The 23,291-nt window shown below is 41.8% G+C and overlaps 1 protein-coding gene across 1 annotated transcript; it reads right to left on the minus strand.

Annotated features, from left to right (window-relative positions):
* Positions 1-945: 945 nt before the first annotated feature.
* On the minus strand, positions 946-2,433 carry kcna2b (potassium voltage-gated channel, shaker-related subfamily, member 2b). Its single transcript, XM_060937045.1, has one exon. It carries the CDS (start codon positions 2,431-2,433, stop codon positions 946-948), a length of 1,488 nt encoding a protein of 495 aa, XP_060793028.1.
* Between the last annotated feature and the right edge of the window lie 20,858 nt (positions 2,434-23,291).

The following is a 23,291-nucleotide window of genomic DNA, read 5'->3' on the forward strand; positions in this document are numbered from 1 at the left end:
AATGCCCACTATCCCATTGAATGTCATTCTACATTAGATGTCCTAGCTACAAACCCTGCTAGAGAGAAAGAAAATAAAATGGAAAAAAGAAACTCCACTACATGTCGCATTGCTGAAGTACAATGCAGGAAAGGGGTCTTGTGAACAAATCCTAAAAGAAAATGGAATGAGTAAATATTGCAGTGAGACACATCTAGTCCATGACCACACACATACAGTCGAGTAGAAAAATCTGAGTGCACTACATGATTTTATTTCCTCAAGTGTTATCAAACACTAATCCACATTTCCTCAGTTATTCTCAAAGTCATCTCCATGACATACTATCATCATGACACTTGAGAAATCACCATGTTAGTGTTTGATAACTGATGAAATAATACCAGCTCGTGTTAGTGGACTGTGATTTTTTTAATCGACTGTACACCTTCGTTCTGTCATGGCTCGCAAAGAGGAATGTTACATTACGTATGGAATGCTGCAGTGGCTCAGTATGCTTTTAGCGTGTTAACAACTTTCTTTTTTATTTCTTTATTCTAGCTCTTTGTTTATCAGTGAAGAGGAAAGTCCTCTTTGAGGTGGCAGTTTAGCGATGGTCCCTTATGCTACGTTTGCTAGCATTTCTAGTGGTTTGGCTACGATTTTGGCTACAAGCAGAGATGATGGAATGGTCTCCCAATTATACATAAGTGATAGGTATTCCTGCTGCAGTTGCTGAATAGTTAAGGTTATGGTGATGGGCGTGGTTAACGCGCATAGATTTATCTCAAATCCAGTACACCTGGTATTTTTTCGCATTCTTCAAGAGAACTGTTGATGATCCTCCACTTCAATTTGAACTTCTCTGATCTTCAGCATCCTAAAGCCACAGAAACATGGATGAACTTGGCTTATCCCTTCACAAAAAGCTTTTCAATCTGCTCTCTGCTAGCAAGAAATATCCAGCTATACATCAGTGAGCATCTTGGTGATGTTGACATAGTTGGTGTTAGCAAGTGTGCAGTTGCCGGTTTTGAGGTTCTCCTCACGGAAATCTTCATTGCTGTTGTTCACAGCCTCTTGGATCTCCATGTAATCAGATTTGCTCATGCTGGAGACGCTTCGGCTCTTTTTCAGATCCTCCGTCGAGTCGATCTTAGGGGCGCTGGTCACATTGAGGTATTGTGCCTGCTCCTCTCCCTCTGTCTCTCTGTGGTAGAAGTAGTTAAAGTTGGACACGATGACAGGGACTGGAAGAGCAATGGTCAAGACACCGGCGATAGCACACAAGGAACCGACAATTTTACCCCCAATGGTGGTCGGAACCATGTCTCCATATCCTACAGTGGTCATAGATACTACTGCCCACCAAAAAGCATCCGGAATGCTGATAAACTGGGAATCTGCTTCGTCTGCTTCCGCAAAGTACACGGCACTGGAGAAGAGGATGACTCCAATGAAGAGGAAGAAGATAAGAAGCCCCAATTCTCTCATACTTGCCTTGAGAGTCTGACCCAGAATCTGAAGACCTTTTGAGTGACGTGAGAGCTTGAAGATCCTGAACACTCGCACCAATCGGATCACTCTGAGAATTGCTAAACTCATGGCCTGTTGACCCTGTTGACCATCTTCTGGACTTTCAGCTAATTCAGTCCCCAGTGTGATGAAATATGGAATGATGGCGACAATGTCAATGATGTTCATGATGTTCACAAAGAAGCCTGCCTTACTTGGACAGGCAAAGAAACGGACCAGGAACTCAAAGGAGAACCAAATAATGCAAAGTGTCTCCAGGATGAAAAAGGGGTCAGTGAAGTAGGTAGATGTATAGCTCACTGTGGAGTTGGAGTCGCTGGTGTAGGCTTTGTGCATCTCCATGTCTTCATTGCGAAAAATAGGTAGTGTCTCTAGGCAGAAACTGACGATTGAAATTAAGATGACCATGACGGAAATGATGGCAATAATCCGGGCTGGACCAGAACTCTCTGGATACTCAAACAACAACCACACCTGCCTTTGAAACTCATTCTCTGGCAGTAGTTTCTCTTCCTCTTTAATAAATCCTTCATCCTCCCTGAAAATCTCAATGGCTTCCTCGCCGAGTTCGTAGAAGCGGATCTCCTCTGAGAAAATATCCAAAGTGACATTAACTGGCCGCCGTAGCCGTCCACCAGACTGATAATAGTATAGAATGGCATCAAAGCTGGGTCGATTCCGGTCAAAAAAGTACTCATTCCTTAGTGGATCAAAGTAGCGCATCCTCTTTTTAGGGTCCCCGAGCAGAGTATCAGGAAACTGAGAGAGTGTCTTAAGCTGTGTCTCAAATCGTAGACCTGAGATGTTAATGACCACTCGCTCGCAGCACTCGTGGTCTGGTTCCGGGTCGTATGTGTCCTGAGGTTGACCCGGATGAGCCGCAGCTTCATCTATGTGGTCACTTGTGGCGACGGTCATGATTTGATGAGTGGGTGAAGGACACGTAGGGGAAAAGTGCACACTATGTCTTTGACCTTCTCACACGTCAGATGAAGATCCAGGATTACCTACAACAAGCAGACAAAAACAATGCTTAAAAGACTTGTTTTTCCAATGGACAAGCTTTTTTTTTTTTTAAGAAGAAACCTTTATTCTTTATTATTTATTATTATTATTTATTTGTCACATGCACACTTCAAGCACAGTGAAATTCATCCTCTGCATTTAACCCACCTGAAGCAGTGAACACACACACACACACACACACTCAGAGCAGTGGGCAGCCACACCAGAGCGCCCGGGGAGCAGTCAGGGGTTCGGTACCTCGCTCAAGGGCACCTCAGCCCACAGCCACCCCACGTCAACCTAACTGCATGTCTTTGGACTGTGGGGGAAACCGGAGCACCCGGAGGAAACCCACGCAGACACGGGGAGAACATGCAAACTCCACACAGAAAGGCCCTCGCCGGCCGCTGGGTTCGAACCCGGAACCTTCTTGCTGTGAGGTGACTGTGCTAACCACTATGCCACCGTGCCACCACCTGAAATAACACCTGTTATTTCAGGTTCTCTATGATCCCTTTTCGAATAGAAGAAGTCTGATTTCATCATGTCAGGTTCTCGAATGTCCTTCCTCTGAATTTCTTTTTAGATTTGGATACTTATTTTTTCATTTAGTGCCTTAAACAGTCAGACCTCTGCCACATTGTTATTTCCCTGTTGTTCTGCATAGCTAATGTGTACTGTTAGGACTTTTATTTTGTCAAGCTTCTAGTGCCTAAACTTGAATTGTTACTTGCTTGTCCACTACAAAACTGGATTCATAACTGGTAAGATTGAGTTGGTTCTGGAAACAAGAACTGGTAATGCTAGGCAAGTGGAAGGGAGGCAACATCTGTTGGCCACCAGTGCACACTGAGGAACCTGAGGCTTCCAGTGCTGAGGCTTTTAAACTTATTGCTGAAACTATTGCAGTGACAGATTGATATTTTAGAGAAGAAAGAGTCTTTGTGGTGATATGCAGCAGGGGTCACCAACAGGTAGACCGCCGACTGAAGGCAGAACCAGTATTTGCACTTCACTGAATCAGACCAATTGCTACAGTGTCTTGAAAAGTATTCACCCCCTTGGTGTTTGTCCTGTTTTGTCGCATTACAAGCTGGAATTAAAATTGATTTTTGGACGGTTAGCACCATTTGATTTACACAACATGCCGACCACTTTAAAGGGGCAAATTGTTGTTTTATTGTGACACAAACAATAATTAAGACGAAAAAACAGAAACCTGGAGTGTGCATAAGTATTCACCCCCTTTCATATGAAACCCCTAAATAAGAGCTGCTCCAATCAATTCACTTCATAAGTCACATAATTAGTTGATTAAGATCCACCTGTGTGCAATCAAAGTGTCACATGATCTGTCACATGATGTCTGTATAAACCAACCTGTTCTGGAAGGACCCTGACTCTGCAACACGACTAAGCAAGCAACATGAAAACCAAGGAGCCTCCAAACAGGTCAGAGACAAAGTTGTGGAGAAGTATAGATCAGGGTTGGGTTATAAAAAATATCCCAAACTTTGAATATCCCACGGAGCTCCATTAAATCCGTTATAGCAAAATGGAAAGAATATGGCACCACTACAAACCTGACAAGAGAAGGCCCCGCCCACCAAAACTCACAGACCGGGAAAAGAGGGCATTAATCAGAAATGCAACAAAGACACCAAAGAGAACACTGAAGGAGCTGCAAAGATCCACAGCGGAGATGAGAGTATCTGTCCATAGGACCACTTTAAGCCGTATACTCCACAGAGCAGGGCTTTATGGAAGAGTGGCCAGAAAAAAAAAGCCATTGCTAAAAGAAAAACAATAAGAAAAAATGTTTGGCGTTTGCCCAACAGCATGTGGCAGACTCCCCAAACACATGGAAGAAGATTCTCTGGTCAAATGAGACTAAAATTGATCTTTTTGGCCATCATTGGAAATGACATGTGTGGCACAAACACATCTCCCTGAGAACACCATTCCTACAGTGAAGCATGGTGGTGGCAGCATCATGCTGTGGGGATGTTTTTCATCTGCAGGGACAGGAAAGCTGGTCAGGACTGAAGGAAAGATGGATGACACTAAATACAGGGCAATTCTGGAGGAAAACCTGTTTGAGTCAGCCAGAGGTTTCAGAATGGGATGAAGGTTCACGTTCCAGCAGGACAATGACCCTAAACATACTGCTAAAGCTACACTGGAGTGGTTTAAAGGGAAACATTTAAATGTCTTGGAATGGCCGAGTCAAAGCCCAGACCTCAATCCAATTGAGAATCTGTGGCATAACTTGAAGATTGCTGTACACCAACACAACCCATCTAACTTGAAGGAGTTGGAGCAGTTTTGCCTTGAGGAATGGGCAAAAATCCCAGTGGCTAGATGTGCTAAGCTAATAGAGACATACCCCAAGAGACTTGCAGCTGTAATTTCAGTAAAAGGTGGCTCTATACAGTATTGACTTTGGGGGTGAATACCTATGCACACTCCAGATTTCTGTTTCCATCCATTATCTGTAGCTGCTTATTCTGTTCTACAGAGTCGCAGGCGAGCTAGAGCCTATCCCAGCTGATTATGGGTGAGAGGCGGGGTTGACCCTGGACAAGTCGCCAGATCATCACAGGGCTGACACAGAAACAAACAACCATTCACACTCACATTCACACCTACGGTCAATTTAGAGCCACCAGTTAACCTAACCTGCATGTCTTTGGACTGTGAGGGAAACCGGAGCACCCGGAGGAAACCCATGCAGACACGGGGAGAACATGCAAACTCCACACTGAAAGGCCCTCGCCGGCCACGGGGCTCGAACCCAGGACCTTCTTGCTTTGAGGCGACAGCGCTAACCACTACACCACCGTGCCGCCCTTCAGATTTCTGTTTTTTCATCTTAATCATTCTTTGTGTCACAATAAAAAAACCAATATGTACCTTTAAAGTGGTCGGCATGTTGAGTAAATCAAATGGTACTAACCCCCCCAAAATCCATTTTAATTCCAGATTGAAATGTGACAAAACAGGACAAACACCAAGGGGGATGAATACTTTTGCAAGGCATTGTATGTGTTGAGTCATTCATCTTCTTGAAGTGTCTCTATGAAACAAAACATGAACTAGTCACTCACGTTTAACCCTTAACAGCTCAGTGCTGTCGCCATTTAGTCGGGTTTGTCTCTTAACCAGATGTTTGTCAGCAAAGAATTTTCTGTCGCAAAACCTTCATAAATTTTAGTTGAATACCCTTTATATACACTAGAGCTAGACTGATGCTAAGCTAACAACACTAATAAAACAAGTACAGATGTCTATACATTGGAATTAGAAACAATTTGTTTTTCATTTTGGTTTGCTCTGAATAGAAACAATATTTATATATTCCTATACTAGCATTCCACATCCTGCATTTTAGTTGAAAGACGATTAGGACAAAATAAAATAATGGTTAATACCATTAATGCTAGTGGAGGAACAGATAGGATTGGAAAAGCCAGAGCAGCATTTAACAGCTTACAGAAGATATGGAAGACCAGTAACATCACAAGATCGACCAAACAGCAAATCTTTAATATCAACGTAAAAAAAAAAAGTTTTACTTTATGGATCTGAAACTTGGAGGGCTACAAAGACTATCTTCCAGAAAGTTCATGTGTTTATCAAGAAAAAACCCAGAAGAATCTTAAGAATTTGGTGAGCAGAAACAATCAGGAATGAAGATCTATGGGAACAAACGGGGCAGGAGCCAGTAGAGCAACTTATTAGTTGAAGAAAATAGGCATGGATTGGTCATAGTCTGCGAAAGCCAAAAAACAACATCACAAAACTGGCACTGACATGGAACCCAACAGGAAGAGGCAGTCAGGAAAGACTGAGGAATATGTGGAGGAAGAAATGAAGACAGAAGTGTACACCTGGAGTAGACTTAAAAAGATATCTCAAAACCGTGCGTTAGAGATGAGTGCTCGATGGCCTGTGCTCCTCTATGGAGTGAGAGGATGATGATGAATTGCCTTAAGAATGTAATTGTCCCACAGAACTCCATTTCTCAAATGAAGGAATGAATGGATTTTTTCCCGTTAGCTTTACAAGCCCAATTCCAAAAAAAAAGTTGGGATGCTGTGTAAACTGTAAATAAAAACAGAATGCAATAATTTGCAAATCACAGAAACCTTATATTTCATTGAAAATAGTACAAAGACAACATATCAAATGTTGACACTGAGAAATTTTATTGTTGTTTTTTTTTAAATATATGCTCATTTTGAATTTGATGACAGCAACATGTTTCAAAAAAAGTTGGGACAGGGGCGTGTTTACGGCTGTGCTGCATCACCTCTACTTTTAACAACACTCTGTAAATGTTTGGGAACTGAGGAGACCAATTGCTGTAGTTCTGAAAGAGAAATGTTGCCCCATTCTTGCCTGATATACAATTTCAGTTGCTCAACAGTTCGGGGTCTCCTTTGTCATATTTTGTGCTTCATAATGCACCAAATGTTTGAAATGGGAGACAGGTCTGGACTGCAGCAGGCCAGTTTAGCACCCGGACTCTTTTACTACGGAGCCATGTAGTTTTAATCTGTGCAGAAAGTGGTTTGCTGTTGTCTTGCTGAAAGAAGGAAGGCCTTCCCTGAAAACGATTTTGTCTGGATGGCAGCATGTTGCTCTGAAACGTGTTTATATCATTCAGCATTAATGATGCCTTCCCAGATGTACAAGCTACCCATGCCATGTGCACTAATGCCCCCTCATACCATCACAGACGCTGGCTTTTGAGCTGTGCACTGATAACAAGCCGGATGGTCCCTCTCCTCTTTAGCCTGGAGGACATGGTGTCCATGATTTCTAAAAAGAATTTCTACTTTTAATTCATCAGACCTCGGGACAGTTTTCCACTTCCCCTCAGTCCATCATAAAAGAGCTCGGGCCCAGAGAAGGCAACTGAACTGAGCAATAAATGAGCATATATTTTTTCAAAAAAACAATAAAATTTCTCAGTTTCAACATTTGATATGATGTCTTTGTACTACTTTCGATGGAATATAGAGTTTCCATGATTTGCAAATCATCACATTCTGTTTTTATTTATCTTTTACACAGCGTCCCAACTTTTTTGGAATTGGGGTTGTACATTCATCATTAACTTTTTCTTAATGAGATGCCAAGCATGAAACATTGTTTCATTGTGACCAATACATACAGGAAGAAAATGCCAGACTATCGGTATGACTGTGTGTCAAGGAGGATTCCTGGTGAACTTACTGGTGCACAAGCTTGTGGGAAAATGTACTTGACGGTTAGGGAAAAGCATTAGTTTCCTAGAAAACACAAGAAAGGAGCTTTTGTTTCATAATGAACTCAAATGTTAACTTTTCCGACAAAGATCACTGGTTGATAAGAGTCATGTTTACTTCATTAACTAATTGTAACCACAGAACAAATATGGCAGCTGCCTTTATCTTGGGAGTGTGTTAATGCAGCCTAAAAAGGCTGCCTACTTAGGAGGCTGGAACTGATTTGAAAATTGCTTTATTTTTCCATAAACTGTCACTGTAGTTAGTGCAGTTTGCTTTTAAAGATCATTATACTCCTACGTAATTAGTGTGTATTTTGTTTATTTACCCTCTGTCTTGTGCGTACTTTGAATTGAGCTTGTCCATACATGTCAACCTTTGGTCAATCAAACCTGTATAACCAACCTCCAAAATCCGTATTTCCCTTATAAAATCCGTATAAGATGCAAATTAAAATAATTTACCTAAAATTTGAATGATAATTAACAATAATATATCCCAGTTACTTTTTATTCAATATTAATAACAATAAACCTTCAGAATGAATACAAAGCTCCAATGTTTGACAAAAACACAAAGTGTTATCAGCATAGTTACGAAGGAAATACTTCGTTGTTTGGAGACAGGTTTCACCGAGCGGCTATTATGCGCGAGACTTCATATTAGCCACAAAGTCAGGAAAATCTGTTCGTAAAATTACGTTATAATGACCAAATACAATGAAAAGTATTTTTCCAGTCTCACCTGTGAAAGGTAATCCCATGTGATCTCGTTTGGACGGTAAACCTGTTGGTACAGTTAAACGCAGCACATGAATGAGGCATCTTTATTCTCGGCTACTGTCTAGACGCTATACCAGAGACGGCTGAAGAATCTCCACTTTGCCACATCCAATATGGCGGCGAGGATGACGTATGATTCTACGCAGAAGGCGGGGTCTATGTTTATATGTCTATGACTTCCCGGTTGGCGGGATTCTCGCAATGCGGTGTGCGCATGATCAAAAGTGGAACGAAGTCTCGCTACCACAAGATAACGCGCAATTTCATAAGACTTTACTGGCTGTCTGTGGTGTACAGTACGTTTGTAAATGTTATGCGCTCTTTTATCATCGTGGGAATTGATTATAGCTCTAAATAAATATTGAAGTTTTTTTAAAGAATCCGTATAACTTTATTTATACGCCCGTATACTACGTTTATTGAATCAAATCTGTATAAAATACGGACATTCCGTATAGGTTGGCATGTATGCTTGTCTTACTGTCTGTGTATTGGATAGTCCCGTGTTGTACTGACTCGACTGACCCCAAGAGCACTTTAGGTATATACACAGTACATGGATCCATCAATGTGTACGCTTCCTAGACCTGTAAAGCTCACACACGGCTCTGACAGATGCGCTCTGAGCTATCGGACTGACAGCTCTGCTGGGACACTTGTGGGTTTGCTTTTATCTCTGCACAAGATCAGTATTCTTCTTGGTAAAGCTGGATCACTCCTTTCTGGGTTCAATTATGCACTGTAAACCAAATCGCTCTTTGAGTGCTCGACAGGCGAATGGGATTTGAACCGCTCCCGGCTTGCATTAGGTTTGAATGTCGCTGAATATATGGATGCTTTCTATTCTGAGTCAAGGTGAGGAGATGTTGTGAAGTAAGAGAGTGTGTGTGTGTGTGTGTGTGTTTGTCTATTCAATTCATCTTCGATCGAAGAATAAAGTCAAATAAGTTGACTAATAAAGTACAGACAGAGATAGATTGACTGACATAAAGGGTTAAGTTAAATTTACCTACACTGTAAAAAATTATTTGTTGTGTTAACTTAAAAAAGTGATTGACCTGGTTGCCTTAAAATTTAAAGTTTGTTGAAACTCATATAGTAAGTTAGTACAATGTAACTTGATTGCCTCATTATGATAATTTACTATATGAGTTCTAATTAACTCAAAATTTTAAGGCAACCAGGTTACACACTTTTTTTTTAATTCAAAACTAAACAAATATTTTTTACAGTGTACAGAACACATTCCATCAGAAACAGGTACCGTACAGGTAAAAGGTATAGACATACATATCACCAAGGGTCAAAATACACACCTGAATTATGTGTAACCCCTTAAATTTACTGTACATTTCAAGGTAATGCACCAATGACAACCATTTGTATGTTGTACCTTAAATCCCAAGTTTAGATGATAAACACAAGCATTTTTCAAGAAATATCAAAATCTAACAAGTTGAAGCTGACTTTAACTACCAAAAACAATAAACTACTAAAACCTGTATAATACTAATCAATTATTATTCTATTCACCGTTAATCAAAAGTCTCCTGATAACAGAATAGAATCACTATTATAATGTTGTTCAATTAATTAGATAATATAGAATTATAAATAGGATCATTTCCATAAAATTTAACTGAGAAGATTCGAACTTTGGACATGCACATTTTTAAACGGAGAGTGAAAACAGAAAAATGAGTAACACACTCAGAAAAAAAAGGCCCTAAATGAGGATACAAGTAATTAAAGGTCAAGCAATTCAGGTGGAACCCTAAAGAGAACCTACGACCATCTTTAGATGTAGCAGTGCCTGGTATTACAGCGTATAACAGCACATGAAGTACTAATCTACCACTGATAATACACTCACAGCAGAACAGGTCTCATACGCTGAGGTGATATCTTTAATAAATATCTTTCACATGGAAATATGAATATCGTGCACCTTTAAAAAGGTACGTAATGTTAAAGTTAAAGGTACTCGATGCACCTCTCCAGGTAAAACATACATCCATACTAAAGGTACTAAAGTTTCTTGAAAACCTTTTGAATTTGACACTAAAATCAACCTAACACCGAGCCAAAAAATCTAAACATAGAGTGTGTGTTTGTTTATGATTGCATAATTGTATCTAAACACATCTCATGCATGTCTCCTGGCCCAGAGGTCTACAATGGTACTATGTGGAACTATGATATGATGAGAACTTAAGTACCTAAGGAATCATTTGTAGGTTCTTCCACTTCCACGTTACGGTTCTTCTGCGTTTGCTGGTGCAGCTCGGCATTTCTCTGTGCTGCAGTGCTCCTGATCCTCCACCCAGACGAGGACGCAGTGCAAACGGGACGCTGTCATCGACCTTCTTATGTATCCATCGTTTACAGATGATCAAACATTGGCCCTAATAAAGCCAGGTGGATACTCTGACTGCATAATTGCATTAAAAGATGCTGAAATGAGCAGTCTGGATTGTCCCCCACCCCCCCAACCTTGACACCTCTACCATCCCAGTGTGTGTGTGTGTGTGTGTGTGTGTGGGAGAGCTTGAACTGTCCTGACTGCATTAGACATCTGCAAAGAACAGAGTGATGGTTGCATCAGCAGGTATCACATTGGACCCACATTTTACAGACATACAACCTGCATGCAAACACTTTCCTATTTTATCCCAGTGCCTAAAAAAAAAAAAAAAAAAAAGAGCAGGTGTGCTCGCAACATGGAAAATATTGTTTGAATACATACAGTTCCATTCCCTCTTTGCATCAGGTTGCATTTTGTGGATTAAAGAAATAGCATTCCAGCAGTGTTTCCCCACTGAACTGGTCATTATTCTTATTAAATCTTATTCTTCTCATTTCCCCCCTGAGAATGGTCTGTGCATTCAGATACCGGGCTCGTGCACTCGTCAAAGCTGAAAGTGAGAGGCGAAGCTGCAGTGCATCATGCTGCATCATCTCCAACAGAGCCACACCACACCATGCACCAGGCTGGAGCACGCGCCGTTTATTATTATTATTATTATTATTATTATTATAAGTATTCAAGCAGGCAATGCAGAAAACACATGCACTGAAAAGGAAAAATGTCCGTGTGAATGTGTCCGGTGTGAATAAGGTCTCTTGCTCTTACTTGCGTCCCCTCGGCTCATTTTAACGGACCGCATCGCGGTTTAACCCTCAATAAACTCCGACTTTCCGCCGCTTCATTCCTAACCGCGCCGGTTTACAGCTCTGGCTCCGCTGCAGATGGGCGATGCCACGCGCGCACACACACGCGCAGGAGAAGGATCTCACCAGGCGCAGTCCGCGCTCCTTCCGCGCGCATCCGCAGCCACAGCGCGCGCATGCGTGCACGGGAGCGCGCCTCTGCTGCCTGGAGAAACAGATCATGTATGATGTGACATCATTTTACATCAAAAGCTCACAAAATGATATTGAAATGAGCAAGGTCAGGATTTAGCTGTGAAGTAATAAACATTTTTGTTCAGAATGACTGAAGGTTTGGATCACTGGTTACAGTCATATGATCTTTTTTATATTTTATACATTTAGTGGAAATATGAAAGGTTTTAAATATCGAGGCGAAATAAAACAGAACAAACCAGCAGGGTGAGAGTATAAAGCCCTAAAATGATGTTATTAATACCCTGTCTGACAAGTCAAAACTATTACTGAAAACAGAAATTCATTATATATATATATATATATATATATATATATATGAGCAATTGCATGCTCTGATTGGCTACTTTACGACTAGGATATCAGCTCATATACCATGAGTAGAGAAAAACAAAATGGTGGAGCGTGTTGCTGAACCAACTGAGGATGAAATAAAAACTCTACTCGCAAACAAATCCCCAAAAATTTTTATCAAGTATTTAAAAGAAACAGAAATGGATAAAAGAATATAGTTCCCCCCAATATCTCCTGTTCCACACTCCAGCCCAGTCGGTGGCAGTAATGCACCTTTAAGTTGGTTTGCCAACCATCAAAAAAACCCTAAAGAAGAACAAGAAGAAAACCCCAAAAATACAAAAAAAATGGAATAAAAGTATTTGATGGTAAGAACATATCTTTTTATTTTTCAAGAATTATTATTATCGCATTTTTCACAAATTGCTCCTGTCATTTCGCCAGTTTGTTTACATTCTTAGCAGAAATGATTTTGTCAGACATTTTGTATAAAGTTTTTTCTATTGAATTTGCATAAAATAAAAATGCTCTGTTTCTCAAAATGCAGTGAATGTGGATAGAATAAAACAGTTATTCCACTCAATCTCCTCATACACGGATTATAGACAACTCGGTGCTACGCACCTCCTCGACTATCAGCTCACATACGACTCAATTTCATGGAATAACTGTGTTTATATATATATATATATATATATATATATATATATATATATATGGGTGGCACGGTGGTGTAGTGGTTAACGCTGTCACCTCACAATAAGAAGGTCCGGGTTCGAGCCCCGTGGCCGGCGAGGGTCTTTCTGTGTGGAGTTTGCATGTTCTCCCCGTGTCCGCGTGGGTTTCCTCCGGGTGCTCCGGTTTCCCCCACAGTCCAAAGACATGCAGGTTAGGTTAACTGGTGACTCTAAATTGAGCATAGGTGTGAATGTGAGTGTGAATGGTTGTCTGTGTCTATGTGTCAGCCCTGTGATGACCTGGCGACTTGTCCAGGGTGAACCCCGCCTTTCACCCGTAGTCAGCTGGGATAGGATCCAGCTCGCCTGCGACCCTGTAGAACAGGATAAAGCGGCTACAGATAATGAGATTATATATATATATATATATATATATATATATATATATATATAGAGAGAGAGAGAGAGAGAGAGAGAGAGATGGAGAGAGAGAGAGAATATTACATGGTGGCACACATATGAAGTTTATCTTCGAGTGTTGAATGTAATTATGAGTGAGCGAAGTGAACAACTGAAATATTTTTCAACACAAGAAGATAAACTTCAGATCTTCACATCAACGTGTAATGTTCTTTTTATTATTATACATATATGAACACAAATGTTTTACTGGGAAATACACCACTCATATTTTTCATATGAACCAGATCCTGGACATTGAGTAACATATTTTCCAATATTTTCACTTGTGAGGAAATCAATGAATTGTTCTGATAAATTTGGGAACTTTTTTTTGTGAATGTGTCGATATAATAAAAAGAAAATCACATGTTGCCTTAAAGATATGAAGTTTATATTCTCGTATTGAAAAACTCACATTTTTCAGACGAAATACATCACGGACCTGAGTGACATATTTCCCGATATGCCACTCCCAGTGTTTTCCCACTGACTAGACGCGCGTTGTCAAAATGGTGAAATTTTATATTCAGTAAAACTACACCAACTGCTAGCTAACTGTAAATGATGGCTTAGTCATGGTTAGCAAAATAATAACATGGGCTAACAACATTTATCCTCTATAAGACAAGGTACAAGATATTAGAGTAACATTTACAAGTCATTTTTAGTTCACCAGGCAAAACACAGACAGCTAGCTAACTAGCCAAGTTACCAGTGTGCACAAATAGCTACTATAACCTAGCAGTGGTGTGAACTAGCTGTGCCTGTAGTCATGAACTAAGCAAGCTAGCTAGTTAAAGTGACATAGCACAAAGTGTCCAGTTTGTTTTGTTGTAATGTCGTCAAGCTATTTTTGCAAACGCGAGCTAGCAGGTGTACCCTGCTTGGATTCTGTACTTGAGAGTAGCCTAATCTAAATGCGCCATGGTTCTATGATTGGTTTCAGTCATCATCATGAGCATCTTAATCATCATGACACACTCCGTCTTGAGCCGTACCAGCTTGTGGAGATGATCAGTGCAGCTGAGGGTGGTGTGATGTGGCCTGACATCAAAAAGAGTAACTCATCACCCTGGAGTTGATTATTTTTTAAATTGTAACAGCATTTCTTTCATTGCCTTCAATTCTTTTTATACCACAACGATTTACTAATTATTACAATTTTTAATTGGTTAATGAACAACACATCACTTTTTATCCATTTATAATTACAATTCATGGTGTGGCTCATTCACAAGAAACACTGGTTCCTGGTATCATATGAACAATATGGAGTCGCAGCTATAAACAGTTGCTCGTTTCCCATTTCGGTTTCCGGTTGAGAGTACACTGTGCACATTTTGGTTGCCACTTCTTACTGGAGCTTTTTCTTTTTTCCCCCTTTGTTAGCTCATCTGGTCACAGGTCAGGTTGGATGAGTTTATGCAATCACACATTGTCCGTCCATCGTCCGTCCACAATTTACAAAAATTGCAGCTCCTCCTAAAGGACTGATCAGATTTCGATCAAACTCACAGTGTTCCCCAGGTGGGTGTGCATAAAAGTTATCAAGATGGTGGTGCCACCTGTCATATTTATGATTTTATGGGTGTCTGAAATTTTTGGATGACTCGTCACATTAAACGCTACTCTTTGTAAACTGCTGGGACGTTTTCACTGAAACTCACCCAGTAGACTCTAAAGACATATTCCAACAAGAATTGTTCATCAGGTGGCACCACCTATCATGGATGCGGCTATAGAGGGGTCACGTGCAGTTTCATGAAAATCGCTACTGATCGAATTTCAAACTCGCACACAACAACAGTAGGCGGTATGAGCTCCAGCCTCGTCGAGGCTATTTTTTTCTTTCTTTCTGTGTTTGTATGGGTTGATGTTTGTTCTTTGTTTGAATATTTTGTCCGTCAGTTGTGGTGCTGCTCCAGACACAGTTTTGGGCACTGGTTTCCTCAGGCCTTGGTCCACCTTGGGTGATGCCTGTGCTCCTCGTTATGGACTGCATTGAGCTCGTTGCTCTTTTTAACATCACGGTTGTCCAGTGCTCTGTGTGTGGGTGCTTCTGTGCTTGCTTTGTGGATCCATGGAGTGGTGTTCCGAGCGCTGTTGCCTGGTGGCATTGTGGTGTGTTCAGGTGGTGTGGGACATACCTTCATGTGTTTTTTGGTGGGACTGTGGGCATCTACACCACTGGAATTACATCTTGACCCTCTTTTGGTGGGCTTTTTTTTTCCTCTAATTGTAAAGTGACCTTGGGTGTGAGAAAGGTGCCATATAAGTTTTAAAGAAAGAAAGCACAACTTTATTCATCACACACTTGTGAAATTCCTCTCTGCACTTAACCCATCTGAAGCAGTGAACATACACATGCACACACACAAGCAATGAGCGCACACACACACTCAGAGCAGTGGGCAGCCATGCTAACAGCGCCCAGGGAGCAGTTGGGAGTTAGGTGCCTCGCTCAAGGGCACCTCAGCCCAAGGCCGCCCCACGTCAACCTAACTGCATGTCTTTGGACTGTGGGGGAAACCGGAGCACCCAGAGGAAACCCACACGGACACGGGGAGAACATGCAAACTCCACACAGAAAGGCCCTCGCCGGCCGCTGGGTTCGAACCCAGAACCTTCTTGCTGTGAAGCGACCGTGATAACCACTACACCACCGTGCCGCCCATGGTGGTGTAAGTGGTTACATAAGTTGAACTTATTATTATCATCTCACCAGCCTCTCTTTCTTCTCTCTTGAAGTTAATAAGACAAAAAAAAGCAGCTTTTCATGTTACTGAGAAACTGCAAAGATGAAACTCCTCTGTCCTGAAGAGCCGGAGAGCTTCATGACTGTTACAAGGCACTGACACTGGAGACACCTTCCAAAAATGGTAACCAAACATCTCCTACCAAAAGAAAAACTTCACCATGTCAATCATTATACACTTTTATTTGTTAGATAGTTAGATAGAAATTATTTAAATGTGGCATGTTGCCATACAGGGCAGCACGGTGGTGTAGTGGTTAGCGCTGTCGCCTCACAGCAAGAAGGTTCTGGGTTCGAGCCCCGTGGCTGACGAGGGCCTTTCTGTGTGGAGTTTGCATGTTCTCCCCGTGTCCGCGTGGGTTTCCTCCGGGTGCTCCGGTTTCCCCCACAGTCCAAAGACATGCAGGTTAGGTTAACTGGTGACTCTAAATTGAGCGTAGGTGTGAATGCGAATGGTTGTCTGTGTCTATGTGTCAGCCCTGTGATGACCTGGCGACTTGTCCAGGGTGAACCCCGCCTTTCGCCCGTAGTCAGCTGGGATAGGCTCCAGCTCGCCTGCGACCCTGTAGAACAGGATAAAGCGGCTACAGATAATGAGATGAGATGAGATGTTGCCATACAAGTCCCTGTGAATGAATGTGATGAAAGGTAATGTACTTGAATGAACATGTTAATATTAAGACTTTCTGGCCAATCAGATTCAAGATCTCAGCGGTGCTGAGGTAGTAATGGTTTTATCGTGGGGTTGTGGTTTTATTCACTGTTCCAGATATAAATATGCATTTGTTGTGGTTAACACTTGCTAAGGAACGCTTGATTTTACTTAAGAAAATATGCATGTATTTTAAAAATAAATAACTATTTATGCACATACACACACTCACACGCATACACACACACTTTTAATGGTGAAAGCACTTAGTTCCTTAGCTCCACGCCCTAATGTCATAGACACAAACATTCTGCAGGTCTGGCCATAGTGCACTGCTAATTATTCATGAAGCGAGCAGTCCATTACGATGGGTGCACACACACACACACACACACACACACACACACACCAGCTGACTATTACTGCATTAGTGAACCTCGCAGATTTATTGCTGTTGAGATCTCTGTGTGTCTGTTTCATTTTGTTTTGTTTTTTTTCTATCAGCCGAAGCAGCCTTATTGTACAAATTCATCGCCAAAATAGTTTTATTAGTCTTCTGTAACCCTCATTCATCCTTCTCTCTCTCTCTCTTTCTCTCGTAAATGAGCATTTGATTAGCTCATTGATTTAGAAAGGGATTTCAACTCGTTCTTTCTCCCTTCCAGTGAACAAAGCCATAAATATCCACATTACTCCTGCACTACTGTTTCTGTGAAGGACACACGGTATGTAGGAGCCACATCAGCTCGAGTTCAGCCCTGTGCATGCTGAAGGTGCTTTTACTGTTTGATTTTACTGCCTGTTACACAGGATATGGAGGGTGTGTATGGACACGGAGCTTCACTGAGGGTTGAAAACACAGCCTGTGGATTGAGAGTCAGCATGCTGGGAGCTTCATGAGAAATCCAGAACAGAAAATGTGTTGTTATTCCTCATTCTTCTCACATTTCTTATGGGATTTGGCAGATTCCCTTACAGAAGTTCTTTGAGGTCCCAATAAACTCATCCTCATACTGGTTCTCAATGTCAGCGACTAAGTGTATCAACAGTCTAAAGCCATAGCCTAATGGTTAGAGAAGCCCCTTTGGGACCAAAAGGTTGCTGGTTTGATTCCCTGAACCAGCAGGAATGGCTGAAGTGCCCTTGAGCAAGGCATCTAACCCCAACTGCTCCCCAGGCTGCTCTGGGTGTGTTGCATGTCGTGCTGGATAAGAGCATCAGTTAAATGCCTGTAATGTAAAGTAATATAAAACCCTATTGGGAAGGTTAGTATAGTAAGACACGATTTTCTTTCTTTCTTATTAAATAACAAACTATGCTCAAGGGTATGATAAGTGCTTTAAAGTTGGTGGGCACTGGTCCATTTTTGGCTTTGAGGCAAAGATCAGTGTTTTTTTTTAAGTAATGGTGAAGAAATAGGTCATCATTTGAAGACATCTAGAGGAAGTTCATTCCATCACCTTGGCGCCAGAGCTGTCTTGATGCACATCCTCCTTGTACCCTGAGAGATGGTGGGTTCAAGCTGAGGCAGCGTAGTACAGTGTGGGGTGTGATAAGTGCTTCAAGGTAGGTGGGCATTCATCCATTTGTGGCTTTTAGGGAAACATCAGTGTTTTAAAATGCTACAGAAAGCCAGTGGAGGCATTGTCATAATGGGGAGAACTTGGCAACATTGAAGACAAAATGTGCAGCTGCATTCTGGATTAGTTGCAGAGGCCGTATGATCTGCATAAGCAGATCTGCCAAGAGCAAGGTGCAGTAGTCCAGTCTCAAAAAGACAAGGGACTAAATAAGCACCTGAGTGATTTCTCTGGAGAGAAATGGACAATGTTGTAAAGCAGAAACTGGCATGAGTGAGTCATGAGAGCAGTGTGAGGGGAGAAGGACATTTGGTGGTCCATGCTTATCCCCAAGGTTATGTGCAGTGACATACAGTGAGATCTGAGAGTTGTCCAGGGAGATTGCAAGATCTTGACACTGTTATGCATCTCCTGGGAATGTACAGCCATTCAGACTCGCTGGGATTACGTTTCAGCAGATGAGCTGCCATCCATGATGTGATGGCTGCCAGACATGCTGAGATCCAAGCAAAGGCATGAGCATCTAAGGGAGGAAAGGAGAGGATGAGTTGAGTGTCATCAGAATAGCATTGGTATGAAAACCCATGTGAGGATATGACCTCATCTCACACCTTACCAAAACCCCTTTCACATATGAAATCCATTGATGTATGAGGTAAAAACAACAACACATGGAGTCAATAACAAAGTTTCATTTCCACTCAGTCTTCCATAACGGAAAAGATATGGATATTGTGTATGCATTCCCACCTGACTGTATTTAACAGAACGCTACGAAGTGGGAACCATGTGAGACGGGATAGGACGTATAATTCACAAGATGGCAAGTTCATTGTTGTGAAATGCCCAAGCTGAGTCATTAGCTAGTTAGCAGCATGGCACGAGTCAAGCTGCATCACATCTCTGTTCAAAGAGTGGTCATCCTGTTTCTGAACATTTGTGTTGTTCAAGCAGAAGCTATTTATAACATTTTTGCTTATATAGTGGGACCATATCTGAGCAGCATATTCCACAAGAGAGCACTTTTCAGATGGAAAAAGAAAACATAATGAAGGCTACTGAGTTTTGGTGCAAAATGAAGAAGTGAGTGTGACAGTCAAAATGTCCAAACAGTTGAGTGGACACGTTTGGTCGGTTTCTGGCCAGTATTGAGCAGTTTTCGCTCAAACAGAGCCGGCGAGCTGTACCACTAGCTGCGAACTGCTACCCCCAGACGAGAGCATCACTCACAATAGTGAGCCTGCGGCTTCCTACAGCCCGGCAGCGGAGAGGACGGACCACGTTGCCAGTGGGACCATGCTGAACGGCTCTCCACAGCCTAGCAGCTGAGCGGACGGACCGGGCGTGTCAACTGCTCGCCTCGCTCCTGCCAATGGGGCCAAAAAAGGCTGAAACTAAACAAGAGGATGAGCAAGTTTCGCTGGAGCTGGTAAACGATCTACTTTCTAAACAGAAAGAAATGTTCACAGCTCTGACCCAACAGCAACAAGACAATTTTCAATGCTTTGTTAAAATGATCTTAGACTCAACTAACTCGAGACCTGAGTCATTAATGAGAGAAGTGCAGGAAATTAAAACTAGCATTCAGTTCACCCAGAAGGAAGTAGACAACATTAAAACTAGCAATGCAAATCTAGCTGATCACAGCAAAGCCCTCCAAGCTGACATAATGAAAATCTTAGTCTTCTAGTATTCACAGATAAATTAGAGTATCTAGAAGGGCAATCAAGGAGAAACAACCTGGTAATAGATGACATTGTGGAGTCACCAGGTGAAACCTGGACTGAGTCGGAGGAGAAAGTAAAAAAAAAATTCTTGGAGAAACTGCAGTTACATAGAGACATTGAGGTGGAGAGAGCACATCGTACTGGGAAACCAGCGTTGGGAGAACGACCCAGACCCATAGTGGTAAAATTCTTAAGACACAAAGATAGATCTGCAGTACTTCAAAGAGCCAAAAACCTCAAAGGAACAAAAGTTTTCATCAATGAGGACTACACAGACTCAGTCAGGCAAAAAAGGAAAGAACTGATGCCGAGGTTGAGAGCAACATGAGAGAGGGGAGACATTGCCTTCCTTAGACATGATAAACTGGTCATCCACCCTCGCTGCAGCACTCCCAAGCCGTGAAGAGACACCTGATCGGGGTTTTTCTCTCAGATCTCTCTCTCACACCCTATGGCTGAAACTTATAGAAATAATCACAAATTACCGAACAAGGATTAAAAATTGCACATGTAAACATAAATAGCATCAGAAACAAATTACATGAAATAGCTGAAATTCTCTATAAGGATAATATTCAAATACTAACAATATCGGAAACACATTTAGACTCCACATTTGAAGGCAGTGCTTTAAATATTCAGGGATACAATATATATAGAAGAGACAGAAATGCATTTGGTGGTGGTGTAGCATTTTTCATTCAAGAATGTGTACCTATACAAGTTAAAGACTTGATGAATTATGGAATTGAAGTACTTTGGCTGCAGATACATCTGCCTTATCTAAAACCGATGTTAGTGGGCTGCTGCTACAGACAGCCAAGTGCCAACACTATGTACCTTGATAATATATGTCAAATGGTAGACTATATCAGTGTGATGGGTCAAGAAATATATTTAACTGGTGACTTTAATATTGATTGGTTTTCTCAAAACTGTCCAAAAAAACCCAAACTGTAAACTAATTTTACTGCTTGTGGTCTTCACCAGGTCATAAGTAAACCCACAAGGATATGTCTTAGAAATGATGGCACCAAGATTTCAACATGTATTGATCACATTTTCACAAATGCTCCTGAACAATGTCTTACATCTTTCTCAGTGCCTATTGGTTGCAGCGATCATAACCTGGTAGCGGTCGTAAGGATGGCAAAAATTCCAAAAACTGGACCCAAAATAATTTTCAAAAGATCATACAGTATAAAATGTTTAAAGCTGAATGTTATAAAGAGGAGGTGAAGAACATAAGCTGGGAGGAAATTTTAAAAGAATGTAACCCAAACGAAGCTCTGAACAAATTTGAAGATTTTCTGTTGCCGGTAGTTTACAGACACGCCCCCCTCAGGAAAGTTACAGTCAGAGACAACCGTACACCTTGGTTAGATCACGAAACCAAAGAGCAAATGAAACAAAGAGATCAAGCAAAGAAAACAGCAATACTAATGGGATATGAGTCTGAGTGGATAATATATCGTAAATTAAGAAACTGTGTTACCAAATTAAATAGAATAAAAAAGAGATTATATTATGAAAAAAGGATTATGGATATTAAAAATGATAGTAAAAAAGTATGGAAAACATTGAATGAACTAATGGGTAAAAATTCTCCTCAAACATAATTTTTAGAGGTGGATGGCAACTTCCTCACTAGACCATCAGATATTTCCAACCATCTTAATAAATATTTCATAAATAAAGCTAATAATTTAAAGAATAATATGCCCCCTATTGACAGTATTAATATATCTAACCTATTGATTAAAAATAAAATTATGAAGGACAATGTACTTTTAAATTTGATAAAGTACGTATAAAGACAGTAGAAAATATAATAAGAACCTGTAAAAATAAATCACCAGGCATTGACAACTTTGATGGTAAGACTTTAAAATTGGTCACAGAGGAAATTGCACCTCCCATCTGTCACATCATAAACATGTGCTTTGCCAGCTGTCTGTGTCCACTACAATGGAAGCGAGCCAAGATATTTCCACTACCAAAAAACAAGAAACTGCAATTTTCAGAAGCAAACAGTCGTCCAATTGGCCTTTTACCTGTACTAAGTAAAATAATGGAACGCGTATGTGGCAACGGGGGTATGGCCAAGTGGCAGTTTGTGAATGGAGAGCAGGGTCGGGGAAGGTAAGTGGCTAAGCCATTATACCTGGTGTCATTAGTGTGTGTGGGTGTATTTGTTTCTTTGTCACAAGGATTGAGCATAAAAGGAGGGGGAGAGCAGAGAAGAGGAGCTCCCTGACCCCAAGCATGTGACTGACCAACCTACCTACCTACCTGAAAAGCCAAAATAAAGTGTGCAATTGGGTGGGTGGAAGTACGGTATCTAGGGTTCCACTTGGGTCATGGGCAGGTGCGTCCCCAAATTAACAAGACTGCAGCGATTGCAGCCTGCCCGATGCCCAAGACCAAGAAGGGGGTGAGACAGTTCCTGGGGCTGGCTGGCTATTATTGTAGGTTTATACCTAATTATTCGGACATCACCAGCCCTTTAACTGATCTCACTAAAAAGGGGGCTCCAGATCCGGTCCAGTGGATGGAGCAGTGCCAGCAGGCATTCTCTAAGGTAAAAGCTGCACTGTGTGGGGGACCACTTTTACACTTCTCTCTCCCCTTTATTTTACAGACTGACACATCGGACAGAGGGCTGGGGGCCGTTTTGTCCCAGAAGGTGGAGGGCGAGGAGCGCCCCGTGCTGTACATCAGCTGGAAACTCTTGATGCGTGAAAGCAGGTACAGCACAATTGAGAAAGAGTGCCTTGCCATCAAGTGGGTGGTCCTCGCCCTCCGATACTACCTGCTGGGGCGCCCTTTCGCTCTCTGTTCGGACCACACGCCCCTCCAGTGGCTCCACCACATGAAGGATGCCAATGCACGGATCACCCTTTGGTATCTCACCCTCCAGCCATTTAAGTTCGAGGTGGTCCACGGGCCGGGGGCACAGATGGTGGTAGCGGACTTCCTATCCTGTCGGGGGGGTTCTGCTTCAGGCCAGATGGCTCCCCGGCCTGAGTCAGGCAGTGGGGGTATGTGGCAATGGGGGTGCGGCCAAGCGATAGTTTGTGAATGGAGGGCGGGGTCGGGGAAGGTAAGTGGCTAAGTCATTACACCTGGTGTCATTAATGTGTGTGGGTGTGTTTGTTTGTCAC

The sequence above is a fragment of the Neoarius graeffei genome, chromosome 13 (assembly GCF_027579695.1).
Source record: "Neoarius graeffei isolate fNeoGra1 chromosome 13, fNeoGra1.pri, whole genome shotgun sequence".
Lineage (NCBI taxonomy): Eukaryota > Metazoa > Chordata > Actinopteri > Siluriformes > Ariidae > Neoarius > Neoarius graeffei.

Coding starts and splice junctions, on each gene's coding strand:
- kcna2b (XM_060937045.1), bottom strand. CDS start 2,433: ATGACCGTCGCCACAAGTGACCACATAGATGAAGCTGCGGCTCATCCG.